The sequence below is a fragment of the Nicotiana sylvestris genome, chromosome 3 (genome assembly GCF_000393655.2).
Source record: "Nicotiana sylvestris chromosome 3, ASM39365v2, whole genome shotgun sequence".
Lineage (NCBI taxonomy): Eukaryota > Viridiplantae > Streptophyta > Magnoliopsida > Solanales > Solanaceae > Nicotiana > Nicotiana sylvestris.
In genome coordinates, this window is record NC_091059.1 from 211,368,511 (window position 1) to 211,385,778 (window position 17,268).

At 33.0% G+C, this 17,268-nt stretch overlaps 2 protein-coding genes across 2 annotated transcripts; both read right to left on the bottom strand.

Moving 5' to 3' along the window:
* Positions 1–966: 966 nt before the first annotated feature.
* Positions 967–3,713, bottom strand: LOC104232364 (protein HEADING DATE REPRESSOR 1). Its single transcript, XM_009785552.2, has 3 exons — positions 3,363–3,713; positions 1,495–1,820; positions 967–1,361 (listed from the first exon to the last, which is right to left on the bottom strand). Exons 1-3 carry the CDS (start codon positions 3,454–3,456, stop codon positions 1,155–1,157), a joined length of 627 nt encoding a protein of 208 aa, XP_009783854.1. The 5' UTR covers positions 3,457–3,713; the 3' UTR covers positions 967–1,154.
* A 7,973-nt stretch (positions 3,714–11,686) lies between these two features.
* LOC104232370 (uncharacterized) lies at positions 11,687–12,540 on the bottom strand. The gene is made up of 3 exons (XM_009785560.1): positions 12,229–12,540; positions 12,067–12,145; positions 11,687–12,012 (listed from the first exon to the last, which is right to left on the bottom strand). The coding sequence occupies exons 1-3, from the start codon at positions 12,538–12,540 to the stop codon at positions 11,687–11,689; spliced, it is 717 nt and encodes a 238-aa protein (XP_009783862.1).
* Between the last annotated feature and the right edge of the window lie 4,728 nt (positions 12,541–17,268).

The window sequence follows — 17,268 nt, forward strand, 5'->3', positions numbered from 1 at the left end:
CCCCGGTCGAAAGGAGCCACCATTCTCTTTCTTTCTTCAATCGTTCCGATCAGGACAAGGAAGAACACTGTTTGCAAGATCTGGTCTTAGTGAGAGAGTTGGGATTGAGCTTTCACTAATACTAATAGAAGAATTTTTAGTATCGGGAGGAAAGAGCTAAGTCTCGTATAGAAGAAGGGATTTTTTCGCTTTTCAACAGGAGATGATACACAAGCGCTCTTGGTCTTCTATCCGTATCCGCTGCTCTTAGGTCAAGAATTCTTGACGGTATCGAGCTGGAACAACCTGTTCTTCCTGAATATCTCGATTTAAGGCTAAAGATTCATTGATAAGAAAAAGAAAAAATGAGATTTCATTGATAAGAAAAAGAAAAAATGAGAAAATCGTGATGGAAAAAGCATGAGAAGAATTCTAAACTCGAGATGTTAGAAGGTGCAAAATCAATGGGTGCAGGAGCTGCTACAATTGCTTCAGCAGAAGCTGCTATCGGTATTGGAAACGTCCTTAATTCCTTGTTTCATTCCGTACCAAGGTTATCATGCAGAATACACAACAACTAGCCTATTTGGCAAGCTTCTAAAATTAACTTATTTTGAGAAATATTTTTCAGAAAAGTGCTTTTACGAAAAATTATTTTTTCTACTTTTTAAAAATTGCTTCTGCTTCCATTTAAAAGTACTTTTTTTTTTCTTTGTAAAAGTTTGGCCAAAGCTTTGAAACAAGCACTTTTGACAAAACAAATAGGCACTTTTATCCAGAAAGAAGCCTAACAAATAGGCACTTTTATCCAAAAAAGAAGCATGACCAAGCAGGGTACACAATGAAGAGCCCAATGGCTAAATGGGTGGGGACAGCATTCGTTGAGGGATTCAGTAGAGTCACCGTTCATAATCAAACACTTTTTCCCTTTTATTTTATTTGACTGCCTTTGACCAGACATAAATTTTAATAATGAAAAAAAGAGAGTTTAACACAAACTAAATATATACACCATATTAGAAGTATTCTTAGATTTAAACAGTACATAATATTGCAAAGTACTGGTGTCATTCTTAAAACAGATATAAATACATCTTGACAGCAAAACAGAAACTTACTATATCCGTCCTATTATTGTCTAAAGAAGTCTACAAAAGAATAAAGAAGCTTACTAACTAGGAATCATCTGTACCTTCATCATCAATGCCATCGTCGTTCTCCTGTATCATGTTCATAAGCACATCTATCTGGCTTTGCAACATAGCATTTTGTCTCTCTACATCGGCACGCTTGCTTCTTTCTTCCAGCAGCTGTATTTGCAGATGTTCCAGACATTGAGCATCTGCTTCTAACTGTTCGTTCAGACCATCTATTTCACGATCCTGCAGCATTATCACATGCTTAGTGTATCCACTGAATATAACCGGCCAAGACGAAAACTTGAACACATATAAAGAGAGAGCACAAAACAGAACATGCAGATTAAAGCGAAAATGGTAATTTTAAGAACATCACCTTTCTATTCATTTCCTGTAGAGCGATTCTTCGCATACTTTCAACAACATCCACATTTACAAGCTTCCGTCTCTTTCCAGCAAGCCAACCTTTGGGGTAACATGCAGCATCAAAGTCAGGTGGAGGGAGCAAAGATTCAGCTAATGGCCTTCGCCCATTTGCATTCGTAACCGGTTCCAATGGTTCAAATAACGCCTTTCTACGCTCGGAAAGTTCAGAAGACGGGTTGGATTCCTGCATCTTTTCATCAGCTGAAGACTCTTCTTGTTTTTGTGGTGTTTCATCAGCTTTAGCAGTCACTTGGTTGTCCAAGTTCTTCCCACTGGCTACTAGGTGAAGTATTTTCTTAGCATGACACAGGTATTATACAAAATGTGAAGTGTGTAATGATTCCGCTTATAGTCATTACTCTATGATCTTTGCGAAGCATGACATGCAACGGGACTTTTGACAAAAATAGCACAACTATAGCATGTTCAGAAGTTGTTGACCGGTTCAAATTCAAAGATCAACTGTGGGCATGATTAGAACTTAGAAGTTCGCTATATAATTGAAACCACTAAACTAAAACTGACTGGGTTTATAGAGGTCACATGATGTGGAAGGACATTAATTTCTCTTCTGTTTCAGCCACTCTCATGTACATAAACAATTCCTTATGCAATCAGATGCTGTTATTATAGCATTTTTAATCTGATACTTTCCCTTGTTCCATTGCTTATCTTTCCATTATTTTTAGAGATCTAACAACAGTCCTATACGAAAGTTTAACAAAAGTCTGATACGCCTAGCCCGCTATTTAAATAGCATGTTGTAGAAATATTACTCCACTTTAGAAAATTTCCATACAAAGCTCAAGAGTTCATCTACCACTAATCTTCTCCAGTTTATCAGGGAAGAAATAAGACTGCTATTTGACAATCATTCTTGAAAAAACTATTAGGGTGTCATTTAATAAAAAGATCCAAGTAATTTAGCTGAAACTTTCTTATTTTTTGTTTGGAGAATTCTTCTCATGTCTTTCTAAAGCTAGGTAAGTCATTTTTGAAAGCATCTCCAAGAATATCTAAATAAGTAAAGGGGTCCACTAAGGGAAAAACAACATGCTTTACAAAACAAAAAATTTACAAAAGTCAACAAAGCAGGACCAAGTCATTATGTCTAGAATAGATCCGTGTGAAAAAGATTAGTCTTTTAAAAATAAAAATACAATTAGAGGACTTTGCTGCAGTTTATACAGGGAAATTCCTTAGCGCTAAGGAGAAAATTCGCAGAAGAAACATGTAATGAATTTATTAGGACACGTGTGCCAATTCATCACGACAAAGACAACCAAAAACAATAAAAATCAAAATTATTAATGCCAATAAGCTAATTTTCAAATTTTGATTTATATTCAAAGATCAAGCTTTGTAATTAGCTATAATATAGAAATGACGTGTCGGCAAAGACGCCACCAAATCTTGCTGATGTTGTACGAGACCTACACCTAACCTCTAATGTCCCAAAGTATCCCTTTTCCCGGAAAAAAAAAAGAGGAAAGAAAATGATTTGAAGGAAAAACTTAAGCAGAGGAAAATGTACATATACTTACTTAGTAATTAGAAAAATTCAGAGAAGTACAATTTCACTTAAAAAACAAAGAGGTAACACTAATAGAGAAGATATCTAAGAAAGCATTTTCCTAAATTTCCAGAGAGAGATCTAGTGTTCTGCATGCAACTCACAGAGAACTTAGCACCATTTTTCGACAAATTCCATCATAAATGAATATAAATACTTGAAATCAACAAGTTTATTAGTTTAATTGATCTTAAATTACTAGTTGACGGAGAAAAAAATTAAGAGCAAAGGTCTGAGAGAAGTACCAGATCGTTTTCTAGACTTCCAGAACACAGGAGTTGAATTAACTGGTGAAAATCCCTCCAAAATCCCCTCCATCTTCAGCTTCGGTTCCTCCATAAAACACCTTTCAACTTTCAAAAACTCATAAAAAAAACAGAAAGATGAATAAAATAAAACTCTAATTTTCTTTAAATTCTATAGTTCTATGAGCTATGGAGAGAGAGAGAGAGAGAGAGAATCGATAGCGTAAGAGTTGAACTTAGTCTGGTTGTTGTTGTATGTGTGAGGAAGAAGCGTTATTACCCACCTATTTCATCACACACAACAAATATTGAGGCTTTTTTTGACAATTGACAAGTAAACAAGATATGGTTAGAAAGAAGCATAGAGGGTGACGAAACCATCAAGCCAAATCAACGGTCCTGATTTTGTTGTTCTTTTGTTTTAACGGTGATGTTTGTTTTTCTTGTTTTGTGCTCCTATCCATGCCGGACCCCACCCTATTTTCTGCCCAACTTAAATTATTAATTTTTCTTGTTGGGAAAAATGCACCTGGGTTTTTGTAATTTCTCTAAAAAAACACCCGCCGTCGAACGGTGTCCAAGAATTTAATAACAAAAGGATATAGGGCAAACGTATCTTTTAGGCCGTAGCTAAAATTATTTATATTCGCAAAATGTATATAAAATTTATATATTTTTTATTATTTTTTTAGAACGATTATACGGTATTATTTTTCGTAAAAATGGCATATAGTAGTCACTAATTAAGGGAGTCTTTAATTTTTATTCATTAATTATAATGCTCAGCAAAAATAGTCACTACTAATAGAAAAAAGACAGTTTTACCTTTTCTTCAATTCTTATATTCCCAAACCCTTGTTTTATTCATTCAGAAAAGGGAAAATTTGAGAGCAAATATTTCAGGGGAAGTTTCGTGTGTTCTCAGCATCTGTATCATCCTCGCATGCAAACAAGCTGCAGTTAATCTTTTTCCTTCTTCATCTTCTCTGTCATCTTCTCTGCATCGAACTGGTAATTTTTTTTTCTTTTATGCATTTTTGTTTTTGTATATGTGTAATCGCGATCAATGATGTGTCAAGTATATGTGAAATTTCAAAAATGATCATTATAAAGTGATTCAGTGCCGGAAAAGTAGCGTATTTTTGTGATGCTGTTATTCAGAACTTTTTGGTATTGAAATGTGAAATGTGTTTGTGGTTCAATCAATATATTTGATTATGTAAGGACATTTCATAAAAATAATCGTAGGAATTCATAAGCTAGCTGTGTTTATGAATTTTTAGTTAACTGTGTTCATAAAAGATAAGGACCAAACGACATTAATTTTTGAACTTGGAACTCAAAGATAAGGACTGAGTGTCCTTAACTTTTTAACTTGAAACTTGAAGTTAAGGACCAAGTGTCCTTAACTTTGGAACTTGAAAGTTGAAGTTCAGGACCAAGTGTCCTTAACTTTGGAACTTGAAAGTTGAAGTTCAGGACCAAATGTCCTTAACTTTTCAACTTGAAACTATAAGTTAAGGACTGCTTATTCTTATCTCTTTAACTTGTAACTCTAAGTTAAGGACCAAGTGTCCTTAACTTTTGAACTTGTAGTTCAAAGTTCAGGACTAAGTGTCCTAAACTTTTGAATTGGAATTCAAAGTTAAGGACCATGTGTCCTTTAGTTTTGAACTTGAAACTTGAAGTTCAGGACCAAATGTCCTTAACTTTTCAACATGAAACTATAATTTAAGGACTAGTTGTCCTTAACTTTTCAACATGAAACTTGAAGTTAAGGACCAAGTGCTTAACCTTTGAACTCCAAATTTGAAGTTCAGGACCTATTGTCCTTAACTTTTCAACTTGAAACTTTAAGTTAAGGACTGCTTGTCCTTAGCTTTTTTACTTAAAACTTGAAGTTAAGGACCAAGTCCCTCCAATTAACTATAAGTCCGAATCTTTATTTTCTTTTTCCTTCTTTGTAGTGTGATAATGGAAGGAGATCGTGTGTTCGATTTTGATGTTTGGCGTAATTTTATGATCTATTGGAAAGGAGATTTACAGTATAAGGAAATAATCAAAAGTTTTTTGTCAAACAAGCAGTGGAAGAAGTTTAGGGATGGCATTTTCGGAAACTTTTATTACAAAGTGTGAAGTTCTGTGGTAAACTTATTCACTGTGTGTTGCTTTTAGAAATTGTAAATAATGACCCTGATTCGATGACATTCAAGGGTTTTGACCGTGAAATTAAGTTTACACGTGATGCATTTCATATAATTACTAGTTTGAAATTTTATTCCTCACCGGACATCAAAGATTTACATGAAAAAGAGAATAGGCTTTCGAAAGTTTATTTTCCCCGAAAGGATAGAGTTGATTTGGGTGATTTGTTTAATTTAATTACTAGTCACCCACATGGTACATTTGCATCATTTGTAGGCAGCGATGATGATGCTGTGAAGTTGGCAACAATTTATTTTGTTGAATCTGTTTTGATGGGAAAGCGGAAGAATAGGAATGTGTCCGAGCAGATAATGAAAATTGTAAACGATGATGAATTCTACTCTTCTTTCAACTGGGGCCCTCTTTCTTATGAAACTTTATTAAAATCATTGAAGAGTTGTTTGAAGCCGAATGAGAAAGAGAAAGACAAAGATAAAGACAGGGATAACTACACTATACTTGGCTTTCCTTTTGCCTTTTGTGTTTGGATTATGGAAGCAATTCCTATTTTCCAGGAAAAACAATTTGTGAACTTCCAAGAATCTGGTTATCCTCGGATGTTATGTTATTCGGAAATGAAATCTCCGCAGTATGATTCTCTATGTAAAAAATACTTCCATAATGAAAATGTAAGTTAATCTAATTACTAGCTATTTTTTTGTTTATTTGTTTTAGTTCTGAAAACTTATGTTTATTTTTTATTATATTATAGTTGTATAAGTTGATCGAGGTGTCACCATTTATTCCTGTTGAAGAAGATACAGATCCTATTAGTATGGAAGAGCCAATTTCTCAAGATCAAAGTTCAATGCCTTCTTCCATACAATTTGATGAAGTCATGCTTAAAGAAATTATTAAAGTAGGTTTTCTGCCTTTGAATAGCATTAGTTTTTTATTTGATTATTTTCTCTTATGAGACTTTTTTGTTTTTATGTTTTTTGATTCAGAGATTATCAGAGAGTTTTAAGAAGGATCTGCAAGCTGAAGTTACTAGAATAAATCAGAAAATAGCTGTATCAGAAAAAAAAAGATTGAGAATGAAATCATGGAAATATCGTTAATTTCAGTTAGTTTAAGTTCAGGACTTTGTGTCCTTAACTTTTTAACTTAAAACTATAAGTTGAGGAGTGTCTGTCCTTAACTTTTGAACTTAATACTTGAAGTTTAGGACCAAGTGTCCTTAACTTTTGAACTTAAAACTATAAGTTAAGGACTGCATGTCCTTAACTTTTGAACTTAAAACTTGAAGTTTAGGACCAAGTGTCCTTAACTTTTGAACTTACAACTTGAAGTTTAGGACCAAGTTTCCTTAACTTTCCAATTTGAACGTTGAAGTTCAGGACCAAGTGTCCTTAACTTTTGAACTTGGAATTCAAAATCAAGGACTGCATGTCCTTAACTTTTGAACTTGTTACTCTAAGTTAAGGACTGCATGTCCTTAACTTCTTTACTTGTACTTGAAGTTTAGGACTACATGTCCTTAACTTTCTAACTTAGTTTCTTTCTCAGGATTTAAAGAAAAGTCTAGGATCAAAGCTTGATACTTTGTTGAAGATTTATGTGAAACCTGATGAAAGGAACATAGAGAGAGAATCTAGTGTTCTAATTACTAAAGATGGAGTTGATGATCATTGTCGTGGTATAGAGCCTACTGTTACAATCAACAAAGATGCAGGTGGCGATGAACGTGATGATATAGATGCGCATGCAGAAGTTTAGTATGAAAGCGATTTTAGAGATGCACATCTAGATGATGAAACTGAGAACGTCACTGATATTGGTAAAGGTTAGATATAGATTTTGAATTTTTTTTCATTGAAATTTATATTCAATAGCGCAATACATATAAACTTTTTTATGATTACAAATATTTGTAGAATCTATTGATGGAGTGGAAGTTGAAGATGTAGTAGAATGTCAAGACCAGGAAAATCCAAAAGAGACAGGAATAACAGAAAAAATTTGTAAATGTGGATTGCAATCTCAGGAGGATTTAGAAAGTCCATTGGGAACAAGTGTCGGTGAGATTGTATGCAAATGCTTAGAAGGAACATATGATCTGTCTACACCTCTGTCATATAAAGAGAAATTTGGAGTTCAAACTTGTGCCAATCAAGGTTAGATAAAATTTTCATTATATATTGAATGTTAGTTTTAGTGAATTATTAGAATGGGTATTAATTGAAAATGTTACAGAATCTTTTGAAGCTGCAAGGAAAGAAGCTGGAGTGGAGTATCAAGAGAAAAGTGGAGTAGAATCTCAAGACGTAGAAAATACTGAAGGAACAAGCAGAAGTGAGATTGTTTCCAAATGCATAGATAGAACATGTGATCTCTCTACACCTCCCTCTCTTACCGACAATATTGGAATCCAAGAAAATGCTAATGAAGATAATTATTTAATTGAGATGATCTTGACTATTGCAAACGGTTAGACAGTGTTTTTTTAATTTTATGCATGTTTGTTTTAATCAAAGACTAGAACAAGTACTAATTGTGTTAGCACTTGTAAATATTTTGCAGAATCTTGTGAACTTGCAACTGAAGAACATGGAGAACAATTGCAAGATAAAAAAATGTGCAGTTGGAAGATAAAGAAAATGATGCAAGCAATATGTTAGCTGAATTGTCTGTTGAAAAAACACAAGAAGGCAGTGTGAAGAAGACAGGTATTGATTGTGTCCTAAATATTATATTCATAATTGAAATTTTGTCTCTTCATTTGACAACTTGCAGCATATATATAGTGTTGCATGCAGAGGAAAACAATGATGAAGCTCTTAACCAATATACGAGGAAAAGAAAGAGAGATAGTATTGGTTATGATGGTCCATCATTTTCTATTCTTACTCCTACTCCTCCAAGTACACAAATGAACATTGATGGGGGTTTGTCTATATAGGTTAAAAGAAATGTTGAAGAAGAGCTTGGTCGAGGTAAAAAGAACAAGAAGCTTAGTTGGTAGTTGAAATCTTTTTTTGATCAGGAAAGAAAAACAGGAACATCGATGGCAGACAATCAAAATACTCCCAAGAGTTCAGGCTGGATAAAATCAACATATACTCATAGGTGTATTTTTCATTATGCCAAAGATGATGAAAAATTATTGAAGAAATTCATTGTGTGGTTGGGTAAGGAGAAAAGGAGAGGTCGCAAAAAAGAGTAAGTCCCTTAATGTTTTTCAGTATTGATATTGAAATTGCTAAAGTTAAGTGTCCTTAACTTCTGTGATTGTAAGTCTAAGTTTAGGACCAAGTGTCCTTAACTTTTGAATTTGAAAATCAAAGTTAAGGAGCAAATGTTCTTAACTTTTCAACTTGGAAATCAAAGTTCAGGACTAAGTGTCCTGATCTTTTGAACTTGTAAGTCAAAGTTCAGGACCATGTGCACTTAACTTTCGAACCTGTAATTCAAAGTTAAGGACTGACTGTCCTTAACTTTTGAACCTGCAAGTCAAACTTAAGGACTCCTGTCCTTAAGTTTTGAACTTGAACTCAAAGTTAAGGACATCCTTAAGTTTTGAACTTTGAACTCAAAGTTAAGGACAAAGTGTCCTGAACATTTAAACTTGTAAATCTAAGTTGAGGACCATGTGTCCTTAACTTTTGAACTTGAAACTCAAACTTCAGGACCAAGTGTCCTTAGCTTTTGAACCTGTAATTCAAATTTAAGGATTGCATGTCCTTAATCTTTCAACTTGAAAGTCTAAGTTCAGGACTAACTTCTAACTTTGATATTTTCAAAATTTTTAGGGGACAAACTGATACATATGCTGATGATAATAGTGTGAGAAAGAATCCATACAAATTGTATCATCAAAAAATCAGTAGCAAAATGTTCTTCCCTGAGCTTTCAGATAGTAGCTTTGTACTTGATGATAAGGTTAGATAATTCGCAAGGCATTTATTTTCTTTATTCTTAATTTATTATTTTTTAATTATTTTATGACTGATGGATTTGTTTTATTTTTGCCTTTTTATGAAGCATATTGACATTGCTCTATATTATCTGAGAAAGAAGTAGTGCTACCACCTTCGCGACCATCTTTTTCGTTGCACAACTACTAATATTCTTTTTGATAACTATATGGTGCTTGTGTATAAAGATTTCAGTGAAGATGCTACTGATGACTTTTGTTGTGCTGGTGATAATTAGTTGTTTCTGACACCATATGTGTGGGAGGACAGTCGTAGATGTGGAATTGCTTGGACAAAGGTTGACAAAAAAAAATTTCCATGTCGGCTTCCTTCAGAAGATGATAATGTTGTGACACACTTTCTTTTGGGGGTATTGGACTTGAATCAGAAAAAGATTGATGTATACAATTCCATATATAGTGAACCATATGAGGAAGGAATGAATCACATGAAAATGTATGCACGCATGATCCCCCACTTGCTAAAGTTCTCACAGTTTGACAAACATCACAAGTCTTTTGGAAATGTCTTCAACAAATTTGATATTCAGTGGCAAAGATCACCACACCAAACTGGATCGTACGTGTTGTTATTTGTTATATTATTTATATATACTTTAGATTTATTGTTTAATTCACTGCATATCTTACATTTTTCTTAGGACTGATTGTGGTACATTCCTGATCAAATATGTGGAGTTGTTGATGATTGGAAAGGATGTGGAGAAATTCCAACCTGAAGACATAAAAGAACTTGTCGCAAATCTTTGGGCACATGATGAGTGGAAAAGAAATTCTAGTTATGATACACCACCAGAAAATGTTGGCGATGATTATGAGAGTGAAAATGAAACTTGTTGTCCAAAGGAGTTGTAGTTTAGTTGCAAAGAAAGTTAGTTGTGGTTGATCTTTTGTATAAAATTGCTTTAAAGAATCCATATGAATTCTGCAAGTTTAGAAAACTTCTGACATATTCTGTAAATTCTTCAAAAGACACTTATATTTTGTTTGCTAGCATAATTTTTTGTCACAGCTATGCAAAATTACAATTTCAGAAGTAATATCAAGGCATTATGTTATTAATTTCTTTGTTTCTCTCAAGTGTTGATTTGTCCATTGAGTTTGTTAGTATTAGTTCATGACTAAGTATAATTGAACTTCAAATTCAAAGTTAAGGACCAAGTGTCCGTAACTTTTGAACTTTAAACACAAAGTTAAGGATTGTTTGTCCTGAACTTTTGAACGTGTAATTCAAACTTAAGGACTGCATGTCCTTAACTTTTGAACCTGCATGTCAAACTTAAGGACTCATGTCCTTAACTTTTGTGAAGTTAAGGACAGACAGTCCTTAACCTTTGAACTTTGAACTCAAAGTTAAGGATTGCATGTCCTTAACTTTTGAACGTGTAATTCAAACTTAAGGATTGTCTGTCCATAACTTTTTAACCAGTAAGCCAAACTTAAGGATTCTTGTCCTTAACTTTTGAACTTGAAACACAAAGTTAAGGACAGACAGTCCTTAAGTTTTGAACTTTGAACTATAAGTTAAGGACTGCATGTCCTTAACTTTTGAACTTGAAACTCAAAGTTAAGGACAGACAGTCCTTAAGTTTTGAACTTTGAACTATAAGTTAAGGACTACCTGTCCTTAACTTTTGAACTTTGAACACAAAGTTAAGGACTGGCTGTCCTGAACTTTTGAACGTGTAATTCAAACTTAAGGACTGCATGTCCTTAACTTTTGAACCTGCATGTCAAACTTAAGGACTCCTGTCTTAACTTTTGTAAAGTTAAGGACAGACAATTCTTAACCTTTGAACTTTGAACTCAAAATTAAGGACTGCATGTCCTTAACTTTTGAATATGTAATTCAAACTTAAGGACTGTGAACTTGAAATTCAAAGTTAAGGACAGACAGTCCTTAAGTTTTAAACTTTGAACTATAAGTTAAAAACTACATGTCCTTAACTTTTGAACCTGTAACTCAAAGTTAAGGACTGGCTGTCCTTAACTTTTGAACTTGAAACTCAAAGTTAAGGACTCATGTCTTTAACTTTTAATTTTTGAACTCAAAAGAAATAAAAAGAAGGTAAGCAGAAAGAAATTTGAAAATTCAGACATCTGCTCAAATAAGAATAATATAAATGAATCCAATTTATAGCAAAAACTTAAAAGAGTCGATAAACATAAGTGGATATATCTACTATTCTCTATGCTTTCTTGAAAATGGATGGACTACCGGAGAATATATACAAGTTGTTCTATTATGACCAATTCTTCTGCAACAACCATATTTGAATGTTATTTTTGATGACTCGGTAGCTGGAATATGCCTTTTCTTCTGTCTTCTACCTGGTGGCACTTTGAAATCTAGAGGTTTAACAATTTGTGACTTAACACTCTCTGGTACAATCCAAGAATCAGTATGTCCTACAGGATGTATTTGTCTTTCATATGTTTTCAGCCAAGATTCCTTTAAGTACCAATGCGAACAAAAGTTGGACTTCTTGATGTTTCTCTTCTCGATAGCTGCAATTGCATGTATGCATGGTAATTCATCAAATTGAAACTAAAAACAATCACATGTTCTTTTGTTTAAGTCCACCAAGAAAGTTATTCCTTCTTCTTCAACTCTAGAACACCATGAATCAACAGGGAATACCTTCAATATTGAAAAATTATAAGTTAGTACATTATGTTAAATTATATTAAAATCATAAGCGAAACATAAAACATAATACTTACATTCAAAGTAAATGCTAAATCTAGTTTTTTCTTCAATTCCTCCTCTACCCAACAAGACACATCATAAAAAGTTCCTTCTGCTTCATTTCTTCTTTCATAAAACCAACGTTGTAGCTTCACTTGAATGAAATCCATCATTCTTAATATAGGCAGCTCCCTTGCTTCTAAGAGGACAAAATTCATTGACTCAACTATGCTTGTTGTGAGAATGTCATATCTTCGTCGTGGACTACAAGAACGTGCCCACCTTTCCGATGGTTCTTCCATCAAGTAGTCATAAGTTTTCTTATCTACTTTTGCTATATCTGACATGTATAGATCAAATTTTTTGCGCCTGTATACTCTTGCAACGCTTTAGAAAAGTTTTATAACCTCACTTTTCACCTTCCTTCGCTTTAGGTACTGCTCCAAATGATAGATGCAAATCCCATGATGGCTTTCATAATATACCTTTGCAATGCCATATGCAATAGCTTGATGCATGTCTGATAAAAATATTAAATTCTTATGGCTCTTAATTGCATTGCGAAGCTGACTAAAGTACCACTCATAAAAATTGTTATTTTTAGATTCTGCTATTCCAAAGGTTAGTGGGAAAATTTGGTTATTTGCATCCTTTGAAACTGAAATCATTAAAACACTTTGAAAATTTGACTTCAAAAAAGTTACATCAACAGCAATCACTGGTCTACAATTATTCCAACTAGATATCGATGATCCATATGCATAAAACATATAAAGAAACCTGAAAATACAATATAAAACAAGGTTAACAGAAGTTAAGGACAGGTAGTCCTAAACTTCAGATTACAAGGTTAAAAGTTAAGGACATTCAATCCTTAACTTAGAGTTTCAAGTTATAAAGTTAAGGACATGCAGTCCTTAACTTTGAGTTCAAAGTTCAAAACTTAGGGACAGGCAGTCCTTAAGTTTGAATTACAAGTTCAAAAGTTAAGGACAACCAGTCCTAAACTTCTGGTTACAACTCAAAAGGTAACTGGTTAAAGACAGCATGTCCCAAATTTTATAAAACGTACTAAAAAACTTTTTTTTGATTGTTTACCTGTTGTTGTCGTCTATCTTTATGTTAGTATAAGTTCCTGGATTTTTACTTGTCATCATATACAAGTATGAAGATAAGAATTCATAATTATCTTCGAGAGTTCCTCTTATTAAAACGGAAGCAAGTTGAATAGCACGCCACGCCTTGTGATACCCAATATCTAATCCATGCAATTTTTGCATCTCTGCCATGACAAAAGCTTATTTAACTTCAAACCTTGGGTCTCGAAGATTGTCGATAATGTAACCACTAATCAACTTTGAAGTTGCATGCCTTTGATCAGCTTTCATAGTTTTAACAGAGCAGTCATGCTTTTTCTTAATCTTTACTATCTTGAAAAGTGTTGAATCTTTAATTCTGAAAGCACGCACACACCAACCACACCTATCATCATTGCATTTTAACGAATATCTTGTTGAGCTTGATCTAACAACCTTGAATTCAAAATGTCCTTTAATTACTATATTCGAAAATAGTTAATTATACTCTTCTTTTTGTCAAATACTGATCCCACTTTTATTTCATCCAACGAAGCATTTTCTCTTAATATCGCAGTTGGGGATTCTTTTTGTTTCAAATTTGATCTTCGTCTAGTTAGTTGAGTAGAGGTTTTTTCAGCAACTTCTTCGATTACCGGTGCACTCTCTAAGACTTGAATACCCAACGCTTGTTCGTTGTCAATCTCTATAATGCTTTGTCCTTCTACTTGAATAGAATCAAATGTTTGAAGCACCTCTTCGGTTGTTGGTTGAGCTTCAACCATATCTATTTCCATTATCTGTTGTCATTTGTTTTGATTGTCATGTTGAGTTTCTCTGTTGACATGTGTTTGAAGCACCTCTTCAGTTATTGTTTGAGCTTCAACCATATCTATTTACATTATTTGTTGGCATTTGTTTTGATTGTCATGTTGAGTTTCTGTGGTGACATGTTCGTTGCTTGTTGATCCAAAAACTCTTTCAGAAATATCAACAATGAAACGACAGCCCTTGAAGAGTGAATGAGTTTTTAGTAACTCTATACATGTGTGAAGATCTAAATCTTTGGATACAAGCATTCCCTTGCTTGTTCCAAGGTTGATATCAAACCATATCACTGCTTCAAACTTGTGTCTATCCAATTCAATAACTTCAAAGATCTGTTTAATGAAATCTTCAAACTGAATTGCCTCAGGTACTAGAACAAGCTTTGTTTGATGATCAAGATATTTATAGTCTTCAGTCCATCTACTATTAAAAGCAACTATAATGCATATTGTTTCCATCCTGCAAGTCAAGAGAATGGGAAACTCATGACATATTTTATAATGCAATTCTTGTATAATTAAGAACAGGTACTGTAAGTTCAAGACCAAGTTAAGGACCAAGTGTCCTTAACATTTGAACTTGGAATTCAAACTTAAGGACGACTTGTCCTTAACTTTTGAACCTATAAGTCAAACTTAAGGACTCTTGTCATTAACTTTTGAACTTGAAACCCAAAGTTAAGGACTACCTGTCCTTAACTTTTTAACTTATAACTGTAAGTTAAGGACCAACTCTCCTTAAATATTGAACATGTAAGTCAAAGTTCAGGACCAACTTTGAGTTTCAATTTTCAAAGTTAAGGACAAGTAGTCCTTAATATTATGTGATCAATTTTTATAGAATTAACCTGTAATTCAAACTTAAGGACTTCATGTCCTTAACTTTTGAACCTGCAAGTCAAACTTAAGGACTCCTGTCCTTAACTTTTGAACTTGAAACTTGAAGTTAAGGACTACCTGTCCTTAACTTTTTAACTAATAATTGTAAGTTAAGGACCAGCTGTCCTTAAATATTGAACATGTAAGTCAAAGTTCAGGACCAAGTGTCATGAACTTTTCAACTTGAAACTCAAAGTTCAGGACCAAGTGTCATTAACTTTTTGAAAACAATTTGCAAAACTATGACAGTATGTGCTTAATATACAGAAGAACAGCAACAAAGTTAAGGACATTGTATCCTTAACTTTTTCAATTCAATTTGTAAAATTAGGACACTATGTCCTTAATATTATATGCTTAATTTTTATAGAATTATCACATGACGCGATGTCCTTAACTTTATCAATCCAGAAATTCAAAAAAAATAAATAAATTTCTACTTACTGTATAAAAATCGGAAAAAATATAACTATGTCGAAATAAAAATCAATAGAAACACATAAAAGTATAACTTACTGTAAATCTATGTCGATTTTTGGATGAGAATGTTGAATTCTATAGTTTGAAATCGAAAGAGGATCTTCTGCAATTTCGACAATCACAGTGAAGTAATTTAGCGATGCTGCTGCTGCTGATGATCGTTAATAAAAGCGTAGGTATAAGTTATAGCAGAAGGGTATTTTCGTCCAGTCAGGTATAAGTTTATTAAACTAGTGGCTAAAGACTAAAGACATTTAAAACACTGGCTTTAAAATAAAGACAGGTGCTGTTAGTGGCTATTTGTGCACATCGCCCTTATTTTTCTAAGAAGGATATACGGGTTCGGGCTGAATGTTAGTCCAAAGGGTTAGGCCTGCTTATTCTCTTTATTATTTAGATTATGTTTCCAAATTAATAAGTTAATATTTTATAAATCATATTATATTATAAGTGTAAAAACTTTTAGGTAAAGTTATTTTACCAAAATATCCTTCAAAAGCTAATTGACTAAATTACCCTTAACCTAAAGCCTTTCTCCTTAGCTATCATTATTTATTCTTTAAACCACTTAATTTGTAGATATATACACCAAAATAGAATTAACAATTTAGTTATGTAATCTGAATTAATGTGACTCGTGAGAAAAAAATGAAGAGACTAATTAATTGCATTAATAGGTGTTTAATTAGTATTATTTTAATGGGGATGTATGTAAAGCGTATATGTTACTGATTATTTAACTTCTAATTTCATAAAGCATGGTTGTTTAATTTCTTAGATTATTTTAGATGTGATTCTTGGCCTATAAATACATTTTTTGAGAGATAAATGCCTTGGTGACTTAAAAAGTTCTGGCGTCAGTGGTTGGAGTTGTGTACGGAGACGATAAGTGGACATAGAGTTCTCCTCAACTATATTTAAAGATCAATCTACCTTTATCTAATATCGTAAGTGGATTGGCATCTCCAGTATAGCAGATTTGTAGGTTATAAAACTTTTTATTTTTATCTTTCCTTCGGATTAACAACTTGCACGCTTAAGTTTGGCAGCTTGCATTCAAATTGCTCACTGTCGTTTTTCTCCTTTTTTATAGTTGTTGTCATTTCAATTTTGAATTGTTTTCCTGGTCTATTTTATTGTTGAAGCCTTATGATACTATTTCCTTGTGTAAGGTTTTAAAGGATCTTTTCCCCATGTATTCATCATGATTTTGAACGTGTGAATTTTCAGAATGCACCAGCAATTGTTTTTTTTTTTTTTTTTGTTGCAACTTGTTTATGTTACAAACTGAAATGCTTTTGTTTTATCATCTCCATTTTCGTATCACTACAAGAATTTATAAAATTCTGAAGAAATTCTAGCATTTATACACAAGGTTACATTTCAAGAATAACATGCTCTAGCAGTTGGAGTCTAGGTTGCAATTGCAATGTGGATTCATCATTAGTTGCAATTGCAATGTGGATTCTACCATCTTCCTTTATATATTTAACTAAATTGGATCCATATTAATAATACTTATAATTTTTTCTTGAATTTTATTTTACGACTCAAATATATATATTTTAATAATATTTATGCAATATTTTTAAAATTTTATATTAATTGATAGGAATACACGCGCAACTCTCATGTACGAAAATTAGTATTCTAAAAGAAAGAAAAGCCTATGAATTAAGTTCTAATTATGTCGGTGCTTTTGCTATAGGTCCAATATTTTCAAGGTTCTATAAGAGAATTATATGCTAGTAAAGCTATAAAAAGAGGAACATCTAATGCCAATAGCTTATTCTCTATAGAGGAATCAATAGAA

What these genes read in the sequence shown, in the direction of transcription:
- LOC104232370 (XM_009785560.1), bottom strand. Translation starts at nt 12,540, where the DNA reads ATGTCAGATATAGCAAAAGTAGATAAGAAAACTTATGACTACTTGATG. An exon ending in ATTTAGCATTTACTTTGAAT is followed by an intron (nt 12,146 to 12,228) that starts GTAAGTATTATG and finishes TCAATATTGAAG; the next exon opens with GTATTCCCTGTTGATTCATG. An exon ending in GGACTTAAACAAAAGAACAT is followed by an intron (nt 12,013 to 12,066) that starts GTGATTGTTTTT and finishes ATGCAATTGCAG; the next exon opens with CTATCGAGAAGAGAAACATC.
- LOC104232364 (XM_009785552.2), bottom strand. Translation starts at nt 3,456, where the DNA reads ATGGAGGAACCGAAGCTGAAGATGGAGGGGATTTTGGAGGGATTTTCA. An exon ending in GAAGTCTAGAAAACGATCTG is followed by an intron (nt 1,821 to 3,362) that starts GTACTTCTCTCA and finishes TTCACCTAGTAG; the next exon opens with CCAGTGGGAAGAACTTGGAC. An exon ending in TACAGGAAATGAATAGAAAG is followed by an intron (nt 1,362 to 1,494) that starts GTGATGTTCTTA and finishes ATAATGCTGCAG; the next exon opens with GATCGTGAAATAGATGGTCT.